At 50.6% G+C, this 15,827-nt stretch overlaps 2 protein-coding genes across 3 annotated transcripts in view; one reads left to right on the forward strand and one right to left on the reverse strand.

Moving 5' to 3' along the window:
• The window catches only part of LOC120856368 (bone morphogenetic protein 8B), a 43,555-nt gene extending 39,539 nt beyond the window's left edge, over positions 1-4,016 (forward strand). Inside the window, exon 7 of the mRNA XM_040231584.1 lies at positions 3,755-4,016. Within this exon, the coding sequence (XP_040087518.1) occupies positions 3,755-3,904 (150 nt within the window). The 3' untranslated portion in view covers positions 3,905-4,016. The remainder of the gene's footprint in view (positions 1-3,754) is intronic.
• Positions 4,017-7,823: 3,807 nt separating this feature from the next.
• The window catches only part of PPIE (peptidylprolyl isomerase E), a 16,105-nt gene continuing 8,101 nt past the window's right edge, over positions 7,824-15,827 (reverse strand). For both annotated transcript variants that reach the window (XM_040231586.1, XM_040231585.1), the window contains exons 8-10: positions 10,792-10,977; positions 9,694-9,836; positions 7,824-9,507 (exon numbers count right to left, since the gene is read on the reverse strand). In XM_040231586.1, coding sequence (XP_040087520.1) covers positions 9,439-9,507; positions 9,694-9,836; positions 10,792-10,977 — 398 coding nt within the window. In that variant the 3' untranslated portion in view covers positions 7,824-9,438. The remainder of the gene's footprint in view (positions 9,508-9,693; positions 9,837-10,791; positions 10,978-15,827) is intronic.

Raw genomic sequence — 15,827 nt, forward strand, 5'->3', positions numbered from 1 at the left:
TGTGTCAGGGAGCCTTCTTCACGTAGAAACCTTCCTGCCTGCACATGCAGTGGAATCCCACAGCCGTACAGAGATGGGTCCCTGTGTGGCCACTCTGTATGGAAACCCTGCGGTCCCATGCACCTGAACAGCATGCAGCAGGCTCTTGCTGACTCGTGTGCACACATACACACGTGTGCACTCCACGTGCACATGGGGGACATTCACATCCATGGGGTGGGCCTGCCTGCTGGTGGTCGAGGCACAGCACGTTCATGACCAGTGGGCATCCCAGGCGACTACCTGTGCCCCAGGTCACACATGTGTACCGCGTTCACTGACGAGTTTGGCCTCCTGTGGGACACACACCCTGGGGGTCGGGCTGAGTTACACACGTGGAGGTTCTGTCCTCTCTTCCTGCAGGAGAGTCACGGCGTGCCCTGTGCCCTTCTGGCTTCGGCTTCCCCTCCCAGTCCTCTCCTGTTGCTTTTTCTTCTGGGTCCCTCTTGCTCTTTGTGTTTCTACAGATCTTAGGGCTTCTGATGCCCTGGTGTCTGGGGTAACTTTAAATGCTGGAAGTTTCTAGTAGGAACATGGTTGAGGCTACTTACTGCTAAGTGTTTGCAGTGGTTGTTTGTGTGTGTGCTGAGGCTTATTTCTAGAATGTTGACCTGGGCACTCTAGTTAGAGGCTGTTCAAGGTGTTGCCAGAGTGAGAATGAGTGAATTAAGAAAGCAGCCTGGAAGCCCGGTAATGCCTCCTTTCCCAGTGGTCACGTGGGGTTTGCTGGACACCCCCTCCCCCAGGAGCCACCTTCCTTGCAGAATCTCGGGGTGATGAGCCGTGTGTGGGCTTCTCTGCTCTGTGAGGGGGGCACAGGGTGATGACGGCGCTGCCCCTCCCAGGACTGGTCCCCTGGCTCTGCAGCAGCCCCACCCCTCAGCCCCCGAGCTGTCAGTCAGCAGAAGGAAGCGCTAGCTCTGTGCTCTGTGCTGTCAAGGCAGTGGCTGCCCTCTGGGGAGGCTGTCAGTGAACACGAGAAGAAAGGACAGCCAACACGGTGGGTCCCCTGAGGAGGGGAAGACTGGGGTGAGCTAGGTGGGCTCAAAGACCGTGGCTTGGAGGGGAGGAAGACAGAGGTGATGTTGAGTGTGGCAGGGCCTCTCCCACAGGCTCGGCAGGTGGTAGATTTAATCCCAAGTAAACTGAGGGGCTGGAGTAGATTTCAGAGAAGCAAGGCCTGGTCTGGGCACTCTCTGGAAGCATCTCTGGCAGCTGTAGGAGGAGGACAGACCGAGGGGTCAAGGGTGGAGGAGGCAGGGAGGAGTGAGGAGCTGCTGTGGTCCCGACAGGAGGACCAGGCACCTGGTGGGGTGAGACATGGATGGTGGAGGCAGAAGGGCAGCCCAGGCCTCCAGGTGAGACCCTCCCCCAGGACGAGGAGGGGGCAGCGAAGGTGCTGGGTTGAAGAAAGGATTGGAGGGATCAGTGGTTCTGCTTCCATTCCCATGTGTGAGGCCCTGCAGGACCCTACGTGAGAAGTTGGGGGGCAGTGGGTGCAACTCTGGAGTCTCCGAGTTGTGAGAGCAGAAGAGATTTTCTGGGGGGACAGTGGAAGTGGGAGAGGCCTGGGGAGGAAGAGGAGCCTGCGTGGAAGGGAGGGGGCGATATGGTGGTTGGGGAGTCCTGGCCGAAGAGGAGGAAGTGGGTCCCTCCAGCCTCACCCCCCCACATTCCCCATGCAGCAGCCAGAGGGTCACACTAAATCACAAATGTGACCACCTCCTTCTGGGCCAGGAACCTCCCCGTGGCATCCCTTATCCCTGGGGAGAAGTCTGAGCCTTTGGCCTGTGACTTGGGGCCCCTCACTGGCCTACCCACCTCCCCAACGTCCCCCAGCCCACGTCCCAGTGCCCTCGCCTCCCTGCTTTAGCCCGGGGCCTCCTCGTCCGCCCCGGGCCAGGCCAGCTCCTGCTCGCCCTGCTGCCTTGTCTCTGGGTCCTTCCCAGCCAGCGTTGGTCTCCAGCGCTCATGCCCCCAGAGGGAGGACGCTGCTGTATGTTATGCTGTTCTTGGGGGTCCTGGGTGTTTGCTGGAATGTTCCCCCGTCTCCCCTCCTCCCTGCTGAGGATGTGAGCAGGGACCATGTCTGGGACACTTTTGTATTCTTAATCTGGATAGGGTTGGCACAAGGCATGTGAAACTACATTTGTGTCGGAAGGGAGGAAAATACCATTATACCCATTTGGCAGAGGAGAAAATGGAGGCCCTCAGATGCAGGACTATTCCCCAGCGATGCATCGCCAATAAGTTACAGAGCCTCTGATTTGGTCTCCCACATGGTTCTAAAATAAATTGAATGGAAAGGCAAATTAGGCTTCAGTCAGTCTTTTTGGTGCAGATAGGGCAAAGACCGTCCTCTCTGTCGATCATGTAGTGAAGCCTGGTCCAGGATGGACTTTCAGAACAGCTGCGCCCCTGTGGTGCTGACTCCTCTCTTGACGGTCCCAACCCAGGAAAGGCCCTCCCAGGTTTCCAGCCACTTAAGAGCCCCATGGCCGGCTGGCACAGGGGGGCAGTGTCGCCTGGTTTCTTTCATGTGGGCCTATGAAAGTGGAGCCCAGCCACCCCAGGTGGAGGATGGGAAGTTGGGGAAGCAGTGCTCCCATAGCCCAGTCTGGCCAGACATCCCCACAGAGGCCTCGGCTCCCCCTGGGGCCTCCGAGAGGCTCTGGGCCCCAAAGCAGCCTGGTGCCTGCCTGATGGTCCTGGCAGCAGGCTGGCTCCAAGCTGGGGCTCCCAGGACAAGGCTGGACTCTGGGGATCCCAGGCCAAGCTGCAGGACAGAACCCCCCCAACCCACCCACTTCATCAGACGGCTTCATCCTGGTCCTGTTCATTGGCCTCGGTGAGGGCTGGTAGGTCCCGTGGATGGAAGCAGGTTCCCTTTTCTCTCAGGCCCAGACTGACTGGGGGTGCCTTCAGGGCCCATCCCTGCGGTGCCCTGATGGAGTCCAGTACGAACTGCAGCTCATTCTGCCCGAGTCTCTGCATAAATATTTGCGTGGAGGCTGCAGTAGCTTCCTCAGATGGGCTGTTTTTAGGGGTAGAGCTGTTTGCAGGAGGGTAGCAGGGACTCCCGGCCCCCTCCCCAAGTCGGGTCCCAGCCTTGTGCAGGTGACTTGGCCCCTGTGTCCCCAGCGGTCATCCGTCCAGAACAATCCCTGCCTGGAAGTTGTTACAGGGGTGGAGGTGCTTTGAGAAACAATGGTGTTGGCCCCCCCAAGGGTGAGCCTGGATGTCTGGGCATTGCGAGGTGTAACAGGGACCTTCACCGGCTCCCAGCCTGGAGGGGCGGATGGACCAGAAACAGCTCATGCGGGATGTTACAGAAGCGATCAGGGACGAAGGAGGGGCAGAGGGGGTGGGGAGGGGGAGGCAGTGTCGCAGCGGCGCCAGGCCGGCGCTGGCACAGGTGCGGGGGACCCGTAGGGTCAGGGCCCTCCCATTGAAGGGGAGGGGCTGTGGCAGGAGCCCCTGGTGCTCAGTCTGGGCCTGAGGGCAGTGGGCAGGGCGGGGGCCAAGGGGGCGGGGCCGGGGCAGAGTTCAGGCCAGCACCGGCCCGGCCGGGCTACGGGAGAGGGGGCGGGGAGGAGATGGAGCTGGGAAGGGGCCAGCGGCGAAGCCCCAGGCGGCAGGAGCTGGGCGCTGGGACTGGGGTACCGGGAGGAGCCCGAGGTTCTCACGCCTCTGCCCGCCGCCCCCTCCCCGCCAGGTGCACCTGCTGAAGCCGGACGCGGTCCCCAAGGCGTGCTGCGCGCCCACCAAGCTGAGCGCCACCTCCGTGCTCTACTACGACAGCAGCAACAACGTCATCCTGCGCAAGCACCGCAACATGGTGGTCCGCGCCTGCGGCTGCCACTGAGGCCCCGCCTCCACCGCCGGCTCTCCGCGGGGGCGGGGGCCCGGAGACCCCCCAGCGCCGTCCCAGCCCAGGCAGAGACCCTCCCAGCGCCGTCCCAGCTCAGGCAGGGCGGCCGCGAGGGCGCCCCTCCCCTCCCCACATCCTGCCAGGGGCTGGTCCTCCCCAGGCCCCTCTGCCCCATCGCGTGCCTGTTGTCGGTGGAACCCTGCATCGTGGTCTCAGTCATCCAGCAGGGTTCTACCCCAGCTCCCTCCCCAGAGGCTCAGAATGACTGTTCTTTGGGGTTGACACAGAGTCCTGTCTGAGGACCCACTCTTGTCCATTGCTGGCCCAGCTGTGGGCTATGTGGAGTGAACTGAGGCACCTGGAGCCCAGGATGGCCACCTCAGGCCCTTCACCATCCAGGACTGGGTTTGGGGATGTGCAGACAGGTCCTGGTCCATCTCCAGTTGTCTGACCCTCCCGGGTGCAAAACTGGGCATTTCTGGGCACTCAGAGCGTGGAGTCATCCTGTTTTCTATTTGTGGATCTGAATGACCAAACCGTTGGCCACAAGGAGGCATGTGGGTCACCTCCAGAAAGAGCTGAGTGAATAGCATGATTTAGGGCCAAGGCCAGGGTCAATTACCTTTCCTGTCTTCCTGCCTTGATCTGTCTCTGTCAGGGAAAGACGTGCCTTGAATGGACACTTTGGTGAAAAAAAATCTTGGGGGCTTTATTGACCCCATCTATTAGTCACTGTGTTGAACCATCAGTTCAGCTCTGTGAACAAACTTCCTTTTCACTGAGCCCAGTATGGTGGATAGATCGGGTGGGCCAGGATGATAATGCCCAGCAAGGGTGACAGTTTCTCTTAACTTTCAGCACAGCAGGCATCAATAATCAACCTTGGTATTTTTTCGTTCAACTCTGGAGAGAATTTCAAAGTGATCAGCACCAAACTCAAGTGGCCACCACCAACAGATTAGAGTTGGCATGTAGAGTGAAAACTGTCTGTCTTCTCCTGCTAAGGAGCAATTCACTGCACCCAGGGACACTGGGTGGCCTGTTGCCAGGCGTGGGGCAAAGGGTAGGGCTGGTCAGCACCTGTGTCCAGAAGTTGTCAAAAACAGACTGGTCACACAAGTCTTCGTCACCCTGTGTGCTCTGGAGTCCCATCCTGTTTCTTGGGGCCTGTGAGCCAAAGAAAAGGCCCCCGTCCCAGGGGAGTGACAGGTGGCAATTAGGCCGAGCTGGGTGGGGAGGTTCCCGGAAACCACTGTTCGCCTTGGAGCGGCCACCGGCAGCTGGAGCGTTTATTTGATTTCTGACTTGGTAAGCCTGTAATTTACCTGGTGGAGCAGACAGAACCCAGCTGTCCAAACCCCAAAATATCATTAAAAACAGATCCTGGGCCCACCCCAACCCATAGGCACAGCCCAGGATGACACCCCTGGAGTTCACTCTGTGCCCTGAGGGGCTCCAGGAGCACAGCAGGGGTGGAGAGGGGGCTGGGCTGCAGGACAGCAGCCCCTCCACCTGGACCTGGGAAGGGCTCTGGGAGCCAGTGCACAGAAGAGCCACTCTCCATGGACACAGGAAGGCAGTGAGCTCCCCAGCGGTGTAGGGATCTAGGCTCTGGCCTACATGTTAGGGATGTGACTGTGACTTCCTCCTCTGGGCCTCATTTCCCATCTGTAATATGAAGCTTTCTGATCTGCAAAGGGCCTTCAGCCTGGGAAACTGTGTCTGCTAAGCTTTCTCACACTGAGCCCAGAGGCAGCCTGGTAACCCTGAACATGAAGCTCAGGTGGCCATCATGAATCCGAGCTGGCACATAATGTGGACCCTATTTTTTATTCTAGGACTTACCTAAGTTTTCTCTTCCCAACAGCGAAGATTGTCTCTTGTGCATGGGCTTACTCGTTCAGTCGTGTTCAGCTCTTGTGACCCCACGGACTGCAGCCCATCAAGTCCTCTGTCCATGGGATTCTCCCAGGCAAGGATATTGGAGTGGGCTGCCATTCCCTTCTCCAGGGAATCTTCTGACCCAGGGACAGAACCTAGGTCTCCTGCATTGCAGGTCGATTTTTTACCATCTGAGCCACCAGGGAAAAATAAGTATAAACCTTAAGTTAGCCAATTATTTTGGTAATTTTATTTGGAAATTATTGATAATTTTCATTTTTTATTGCACATTAGGAAAGTCAAAACATGTTAGCTCACCAGCTACAAATTACCAAAGAAACTCTTATCAATGACTACTTTTAAAATGGAAGAATTGACAACTGATTTTTAATTTGGTATTTTTAGGCCCAGCCAGTGATTGGCTTAGTTAGGGGTACACCAGGAATGTCTGTCCGGTTACCCAAAGGTTGGCAGATACTGAGTACACCTCACCTCCCAACCAAGCAGTGCTTGGCAGGAATAGAGCTACAGTCTTGCTTTTTCATCCATAACAACTGAAAAACAGTGTTATTAACAGACTTCTAGCGACTTCTGCCATCCAGTCACTAAGTGAAATCAAATAGGAGCGGTGGAACAGTAGTGAATGAACACAAGGCCCATGTATTTTATCCCGAGAGTTATCTTTGCTCAGCGAAGCAGTGCAGTGGCAGGAGAGATCCCACCATTTCTCTTTCTCTTGCTCAGGGCCTGGCTTGTTTACCTGGCCAGACTAGAAGGATAAATAAAGGTGGTCTGTTCAGACCCCCTGACAGCAATGAGAAGTCACTGACAGCTGAAGTTGAGGAGGATGTGGGGGAAAAAAGCTAAAGGAGAAGTGCACAAGTTTTGCTGTCAGCAGTGCAATCCTGGCCTCAGGAGCACGTCATCACGCCAGGCTCACTGTTTCAAATGAAGGCAGGCTAGTAACATGTTCTGGAAAATTTCCTAAGAAATAGGAAAAGAGGCAGCAGGCAGAACAAGAGCACAGATTTTTGAAGCCGAATGGACTTGAATCCTGGGTATTCCTCCTCTGTAGAGCAGGATAGTGGCTCTCTCCTTCCAAGCTATTAAAAAGATCATCTGTGTACACATTTAGTACCATTCTGGCATTTAAATACCTAAAAACTGGTGAAAGTCAATCGTGTGCAACTCTCTGCAACCCCATGGACGATAGCGCGCCAGGCTTCTCTGTCCATGGAATTCTCCAAGCCAGAATACTGGAGTGGGCTGCCATTCCCTTCTCCAGGGAATCTTCCTGACCCAGGAATTGAACCCAGGTCTCCTGTACTGCACATGTATTCTTTACCAGCTGAGCCACCAAAGAAGCCCCTAAGAATACTGGGGTGAGTTGCATTCCCCTTTCCAGGGCATCTCCCTGACCTTGGGACTGAACCTGGGTCTCCAGCATTGCAGGCAGACTCTACTAACAACTGGTATCTGTCGATATTATTACAAAAGAATTTGCTAGTTTTGAGCCCCTTCTGTGCTTGGTCACTAAAACTTTCTTCTGAGAATGTATTTTGTGGGTGATGGTGTTTGTTCAGAGCTGTGCTTTTTCCTAAAACATTTACACACCACAATCCTTTGAGGACAGGACTTGTGTTCTCACCTGCTTTAAAGGCCTCTGGGCAAGTGGCCGGTTATGCGGCAGTGGCCAGGGTGGTGACACCGTGCTCTGTTCCCAGGAGCCTGCTGAGGGCATGCAGCACTGCCGAGGTGCCTCTAGGCAATTTTAACAGGGCTTGTCCATCCTGAGTGTTACTCCTCATGGAGAGGCCTTTTAGAAGCACTTGACCCATATATATATATATATTTTTAATGTGCTTTTATTATAGCAATAATGCACTTTTGGAGGAAAGTTTGGAAAAAACAAAAACAATAAAATACAATTCAAATCACCATAATCCTACAAGTCAGATAAAAATATGCTAGTTAATATTTTGTTGAATTTATTTCTAGGCCTTTTTCTTATATATATATATATATATATATATATATATATATATAATATAGATGTTCACATATTATGGATAGGTATTTGTACAAAATGGTAATCATACTGTATTATATAAACTACTTTAGATGTGCTTTCTCCACATTATATGGTATAATTCCCCGTAATAAATACATTTTGAAAATACAGCTCTCTAATTTTCCATCACCTGGAACTCTCTTTCACCACTAAAAAGTAGGTCCAACAGTCTTTTTTTGTGCCAGCAGCATCTGGAGCAGACATGCTGTGAGAAACTCCCAAGCCACAGAGTCCTGGGGCCACAACCCTGGGTCTCTTCCTCTGTGCAGCCACCACACCCAGCAAAGATGGGGCCTGGCCCTGGAGGAACTAGTGAGGGATGGTGGTGGTGAATTTTCTGTCTATAGCTAGGCTGTGGTACCCACACTTTAGCCAAACACCAGTCCAGATGGTGCTGTGAAGGTATTTTTCAGATGTGACTGACATTTAAATCAGTATGTCTGAAGTAAAGCAGATGACTCTCCCCCAAACAGTATGGGTGGGCCTCATGCAATCAGTTGAAGGCCTCAAGACAGACAGACTAGGGTTTCGTGAGGGAAAGAATTCTGCCTTCAGAACAGTCTTTGGACTCAAGCTTCAACATCAACTCTCCCTGGGGCTCCAGGCTACTGGCCTGTCCTGCAGCTATCAGACTTGTCAGCCCCCACAACGGCAGAGCCAGTCCTGTATAATGAATCGTTTTCTGTGTACACAAATGCACATCCAACGGCTTCTATTCCTCTGAAGAACTCTTAATACAGGGACCATATGGTATCTGCCACCAATTACTCCACTGCCACTGCAGTAAGAATATGGCAACCAATGGCTTTGACTATTCCAATAAAACTTTACTCATAAAACCAGGTAGTGGGCTGGATTAGAACCAAGGGTTTTGCTAACCTCTTGTCTCCTGACAAACAGGTACCTAGTATAGAAAAGGCACTGTGAGTAATAAAGTATCATTTAAAAAAATCTGTAAAATGAAAGTGAGCAAATAAGCAAATGCATCATGGAGACTGAGCGATACACTCACTGGCTCTGGGGCTGGCAGGCAGTGTGATGTGGGAGTGGAGGCGCTGAAGACAGGAATTTTTCCACTGTCTTTGATGCCCACGGTCTTGACAGTGGTCTGACAAGGGTATCTGACCCGAAGATATATCACCTAGCATCTCAGGGAATCATCCAAGGGAAGAAAAGAAAAACTGTGGGGAAGGGATTATGCCCTATTCACTCACCAACCTGTCTCAGGGGACAGTTTAGCTTTTTAGGCGACATCTGACAACTCCCAGGAACTAGCTGGAGGCAGCAGTACAAAAACTAGGATTTATTTTACTCGAAGAAAATGTCCAGGAGTCACACAGGTGGGCCCACGAGAAGCCCTGGCAGCAAAGGCCTGGAAAGACCACGCACAGCCGTCCATGGTGGGGAGGGCGGCCCCGGGCCCAAGGCCACACCTGAGGAAGACCAGAGGAGGCGCAGGCTGTGCCTGCAGAGGAGCTGCCCCATGCTGACCCCAGGGAAGGGCCACGACACGAAGCCCTGCTCCCTCCCAACGGGACACCTGGGGTGCCAGTTCCCCGGGTTGACAGCTCCCCTCTCACACGTACTCCCCACAGTCGGAGATGATCACCTTCTGCTTGGGCTTCCCGTCCTTGCTGCCCTGGGCCTTTGTGGGCCAAACAGAAGAGGAGGAATCAGGGGAGGGAGGGTGGAGAGTAAGAGTGGCTCAGGGATACCCGCCCCTCTGCCCACCCCCCACCCCCCCCAACAGCAGCTTGCTGTCTCTCTCCAGGCCCCGACTCAGCTCTCCCACATTCATGGCTGCGCCCCAGGGGCCCTGGCAGCCACCCACCTCAATCTGCCGCAAGACGTCCAGGCCATCCGTGATCTCCCCAAACACTACATGCTTGCCGTCCAGCCAATCCGTCTTGTCACACGTCAGGAAGAACTGGGAGCCATTGGTGTTTGGGCCGGAGTTGGCCATGGAGAGCAGGCCTGGGGGAGAGAAGCGCCCATCAGCTCTCCCGACCCGGCTGCTGGTCCTGGGCGTGGAGGAGGGAGTGCAGATGCTGCCTCTGCACCTGCAGATAGGAGGGCGAATGGACGAGGAGCAGGAGCTGACTATGGGCCGGGTGGAGAAGAGTGCCTTCAGGGGAGCAGTCTGTCTAGAGGGGGACCGAGAGAACCAAAGGCAGGGAGCCCGGATAACTTTATCAAGAAGTTTCGGTTAAAAAGGGGACCAGAGGCATGGGTGATAGCTGAGGGGGGACATGAGTCAAAGAAAAGATCGACACCGTGTGCTTTTGTGCTGAGCGAGCAGAGCAGGGGACAGGCATTACACGAGGCAGCGGCAGGGCACGAGTGCAGAACCAGGTTCTGAAGGGCGAGGGGTGGGGAGGGTCCGGGTCACTAGCAGAGGGGAGGTGGCTCAGCCCCTGCCCTTGGGGGGAAGTCGGTGCAGGCAGGTGTGGACAGATGCGGGAGGCCAAGCATCAGCTGGGGCAGAGGGTGATGTGGAGGTTTTGGGAGTGAGGCGGCAACTGCCGTCTCTGACCAGGACTGAGCATGAACTAGGGAGCTCTGTCTAGTGTGGCTGCCGAGGGCCTCCTAAAGAACTGCAGTCTTAAATATCAGTACAGTTCTGTATTTTTTTCTAGTTGCTGGGGAACCAACCACTGAAATTTTTTACTAGAGTCTGACAGACAGGCAGGCAGCGGGGTTGAGGGAAGAAGAGCGGGCTTACAGTGGCTGACCACAAAATTTAAGCTACGCCCACAGTTGTGGACCCTGTGATGGAAACAGGCTCGTTCCACTCCAGCCAGGCCAAACGCCTCCCCGCTATTCCCTGGGTGGGGGTCTCGAGGAGACCAGAAGCACAGCCTGTCACCCCCCTGCACAGCCATCCTGCCCCAGCCCAGCCCGCCGACCATCACCCACCAGCCGATCCCACCTGGTCCCGTGTGTTTGAGGATAAAGTTTTCATCGTCAAACTTCTTCCCGTAGATGGACTTGCCCCCGGTGCCGTTGTGGTTGGTGAAGTCACCGCCCTGGCACATGAACTGGGGGATGATGCGGTGGAAGCTGCTGCCCTTGAAGCCAAAGCCCTTCTCATGGGTGCACAGGCAGCGGAAGTTCTCTGGGAGAAAGGAAAAGGCGCCTGATTAAAAAACAAACCAATGGGGGGATTCCTTGGTGATCCAGTGGTTAAGATTCCATGCTTCCAAGGAAGGAGCACAGGTTCAATCCCTGGTTGGGGAACTGAGATTCCACATGCCTCAGGGGCATGGTCAAAAAACGAGATCTCCAACTAGACTCTGAAAAACTATGCTATATTTGTTTAATGTTCGTATTTTCATTTCAAAATATGACATGTTCATTATAAACCTTTGAGATACTGATTATCTTGAAGGATTAGAAAGGATTCTAGCTAAAGAAGGCGTGAAAACATGCATTCTAGATCTGCTCCACCCTAAACTGGTGGTAAAGCAATTTTTAAAAAGAAAGACCAAACAAGATCTTAGAGAAAAAGACAGGTCAAGTCTTTGTGACTTTGCACTTGGCAATATCTTAACTGCAACTCTGAAAGTATAAGTAACAAAAAATTGGCAAATAAGACTTCATCAAAATGAAAAACTTTTGAACATCAAAGGACACTCTCAACAAAATGAAAAGGCAACTTAGGGAATGGAAGAAAACATTTGCAAATCACATCTCGAGTGTTTAATATCCAAAATATACAATGAACGCCTACAAATCAACAACAAAAAACCAACCTAGTAAGTAAATACATAAAAGACTTTCACAGACATTTCCTCAAAGAAGATACACAAATGGCCCCTACCCTTAAGCACATGAAAAGATGCTTCACATCGTTAGCGATTAGGGGAATACAAATCAAAAACACAATGAGATCCCACTTCCCAACTACCAGGATGGCTATGATAAACAGAAAACAAGTGAGGATGTAAAGAAACTAGAATGCTTATACATTGCTTATGAGAATGGAAAGTGGTGCAGCCCCTGCAGAAAGTAAGTTGGTAGTTCCTCAGAAAGTCAAACTAGAATTACCATATAACCCAGCATTTCCAGTCTTAGAGAGGCACCCAAAATAACTGAAAACAGGGATTTAAATACTTATTTGTACACAAATGTTCACAGTATCATTATTCATAATAACTGGAAAGTGGAACCAGTGTTCAAGTGTCCATCAACAAATGAGTAGAGAAACAAACTGTGGACTATCCAGACAATGGAATATTAGCCAGCCATACTGATACCTAACTGAGCCCTGAAAATACAATGCTAAGTGAAATAAGTCAGACATCAAAGGACAACTACTGTTATGACTCCATGTATATGAAATGTCTAGAATAGTAAATTCAGAGAGATAGAAAGTAGGTTAACCATTACCAGAGGCTGGGAGTAGACAAGAAAGGGGAGTGACTGTTTAACGAGTCCTGAATTTCTATTGGGCTTCCCTGGTAGCTCAGCTGGTAAAGAATCCACCTGCAATGCAGGAGACTCCAGTTCGATTTCTGGGTCAGGAAGATCCACTGGAAAAGGGATAGGCTACTCACTCCAGGATTCTTGAGCTTCCCTGATGGCTTAGACAGTAAAGAATCCGCCTGTAATGTGGGAGACCTAGGTTTGATACCTGGGTTGGGAAGATCCCCTGGAGAAGAGAAAGGCTACCCATTCCAGTATTCTGGTCTGGCGAATTCCATGAACTGTACAGTTGCTATTAGGGGTGGTGCAAAAGTTTTGAGAGTAGATAGTGGCGATGGTTGTACAACATTGTGAATGCAATTAATGCCAGTAAATCATACACTTAAAAATGGATAAAATGACTATCCCCTAAAAGGAGCGAGAGAAGAGACAACAGCAACAAAAATCTTTGGAAACTAGAAGACAAACAGATGAGCCATAACTGACAGAGCAGACCTAACAAAGCTGAAGCTTAAGCTGATAAAGCCAAGAAGCAATCTGATTTCTGCTGCAGAAATTCCAAAACCTCAGTGACAAGGATGAAGATGGTTCTAAAAGCAGTAAGTCTGGTTGAAAGCTCACTTTAAAAAGTAGCTAACCCCCAGATCCTCTCTCTTCCCTAGCCCTGGCTGCTGGTGGGAGGTCAACCCTCCAGCAGGTTAAAGCAGAGGGTCTCTGGTCTGGGATGCTCTATACATACCTGAGGGCTGAGGTACCATGATGACAATGGAGATTTACTGAAGTTCATATACTGCTCCCACAACCTCCCACCCTCCACGACAAACAACTGGACATAGGACCATTAGCAAGAGACTAGAGTCTTCTCTGAGGCCTCTGCTCTGTCCTAGAGACTATGACTCAGGGATACTGATATCCGGGGTCCAATCAGAATCACCTCATAGAGGAAGCCTCAGTCAGCAAGCCTTACCAATGTCCAAGGAGTTTCCAAGCAGATTTTAAGGACCCTAGTCTTATATATGAGAAAGGCATCTAATGTGAAAAGCAAAGACGGAAACAAGCAAACAGATCAATAACAAAACAAACAAAAAGAAGAAAAAAAACAACTGAAAAAAGTAATTTCAAACATAAGCTGTAGAGGAAAAAGAAATTTTAGTATACTAATCTCCCAAGATGAAATGATAGTACATGCATGAAATAAGCACAGGATGCTATGAAAAAGAACACTTAAAAAGGTTCCAAAATATGAGTAGAGAAAAATCAGAAGGGATAAAAGTAAAGAAATAATTCAAGGAAAACTTTTCAAAAGATAGGACTGTCCTAACTGATGGGTGTGGTATGTACGATAATGGCTCCCCAAAGATGTCCATGTCCCAAGAGTTCCCTGGTGGCTCAGAGGTTAAAGCGTCTGCCTGCAATGCGGGAGACCGGGGTTCGATCCCTGGGTCGGGAAGATCCCCTGGAGAAGGAAATGGCAACCCACTCCAGTATTCTTGCCTGGAGAATCCCATGGACGGAGGAGCCTGGAGGGCTATAGTCCACGGGGTCGCAAAGAGTTGGACACGACTGAGCGACTTCACTTTCACTTTCAATTCCTAGAACCTGAGAATATGCTGCTCACAGCAGAAGGTCCTGTGCAGATGTGATTAAGGTTACGGACACTGAGATGGGGAGAGTGGCCTAGATTACCCTGGTGGGCCTAGTATAATCACAAGTCTATAACCAGAGAGCCTTTCCCAGCTAAAGGCAGAAAGAGAGAGTCAGAAGTGGATGGACTGTTGTACAGCAAAAACTAGCGAAACACTGTAAATTATATTCCATCTCCCTCACAACCCGCCCAAAAAAAGTGGATGGAAAAGGAGGCAGGTGGTTCAAAACGTGAGAGGGACTGGATTACTCACTGCTGGCTGTGATGATAAAGGAGGGGGGCCACAAGCCTCTGGAAGCTGGGACTAGCTCTCAGCTGGCAGCCAGCAAGGAAATGGGCACCTTCATCTACAGATGCAAGAAACTGAATTCTGTCAACAAGCTGACCGTCTCTGGAAACAGATCTACCCGTAGAGCTTCCAGTAAGGAATGTGGTAACCCAGCCACCATCTTCTTTTAGACTGGTGAGTCCCGTGTTGGACTTCTGGCCGTCAGAACAGCTAAGACAACAAATTCATGTTCTTGTAAGCTGCTAAGTCTGTGATAATTTGTTACAGCAGCAAGAGAAACCAATATAGTAGGGCCCACTGAATATGTAGCAGGATGAATGGAAGGAGATCTACTCCAAGGGGACCGTATTTCAGAACACAGGACACAGAGACCCTCCAAGCATCTAGACCAGTGTTATCTAACAGCTTTTAAGCATCTGAATAACTGAAGAAGTGAAATTTAATTTTATATAACGTGAATTAAGTTTAAAGAGTCACACGTGGACAGTGACTACCATATTGGGACAGCTCACCTCTAGACAGAAAAAAAAAAAAAAAAAAAGGTTTTATATAAAGGACCAAGAATCAGAATGACATTAGACTTCTCTAGAATTCTACATCCAAACTATCAGGTGGGAAAGTAGAAATTTCCACACATCAGTCTCAAAAACCTGACCCTCCAAGCTCTTTTCTCCAGAAGCTACAGAATTACATCCTCTACCAAAATGAGGGAATAGATCAAAGAAGACAACAGAGGTCCCAACACAGGAAGCGAAAGCAGGAGATCCCAAGACAAAAGCTATGAGATGGGCCTGGAAGGCAACTGGTCCAAGCTGGAGGAGGTCAGAGGGCTCCAAGGAGGAATAAGTGAAACTGACACAATACCTGATGTGTCTGAACATGACGGAGATTTATACAAGCAGGACAATTTGGAGAAGCTCAGGAATATGTGTACAGAATACTAAGCAAATGTGAAAACAAGAGAATTATGAATTCTAGGGAAAACAAAGTGCTGTGTATGAAAAGAAGCTCTCACAGTACAATGCTTACATAGAATAACCTGTGACCTAACTAAAATTATGGTAACAACATAAAAGGATGAAGGAGCTGGGAAGCTGATTTAAAAAGCTAATTCCTTATCTTCTCAAGTGGGAAGTCAATAGATGTCTAAAACGAAAAGACATTAAAACAAAAAACAAAAAAACCATAAAGTAGCAACATACATCTGTTACCTACAAATATGGAGGTTAAAAACCAAAAGAATCAGCTAAGAGTTGAAACTGGCTGCCTCTGAGAAGCAGCAAATGGTGCTGGGGGATGGCAGCAGGGCAGGGGCCAGCATGGTGGCACTGCTGTGTTTCAAAACAAACTGTGAAATTAACACTCCTGACTATATGTCTACATAATAAAATTTAGATTAAAAGAAGGATAAATAGAATTCAGTATTTAACAAATGAAAAAAATATTCAAAAAGTTGTTAGTTATCGGTAGTTACTTCTGAAGAGTATGATTAGATATGGAGAAGGAACAAAGACTCAGGTTTTCAATTTATTGCCTTCAATACTGTTGGGGGTGTGTGTGTGTGTGTGTGTGTTGCAGTGTGTGTGTGTGTTGCAGTGTGTGTGTG

This window comes from Oryx dammah, unplaced genomic scaffold, assembly GCF_014754425.2.
Source record: "Oryx dammah isolate SB20612 unplaced genomic scaffold, SCBI_Odam_1.1 HiC_scaffold_28, whole genome shotgun sequence".
In the NCBI taxonomy this organism is placed as follows: domain Eukaryota; kingdom Metazoa; phylum Chordata; class Mammalia; order Artiodactyla; family Bovidae; genus Oryx; species Oryx dammah.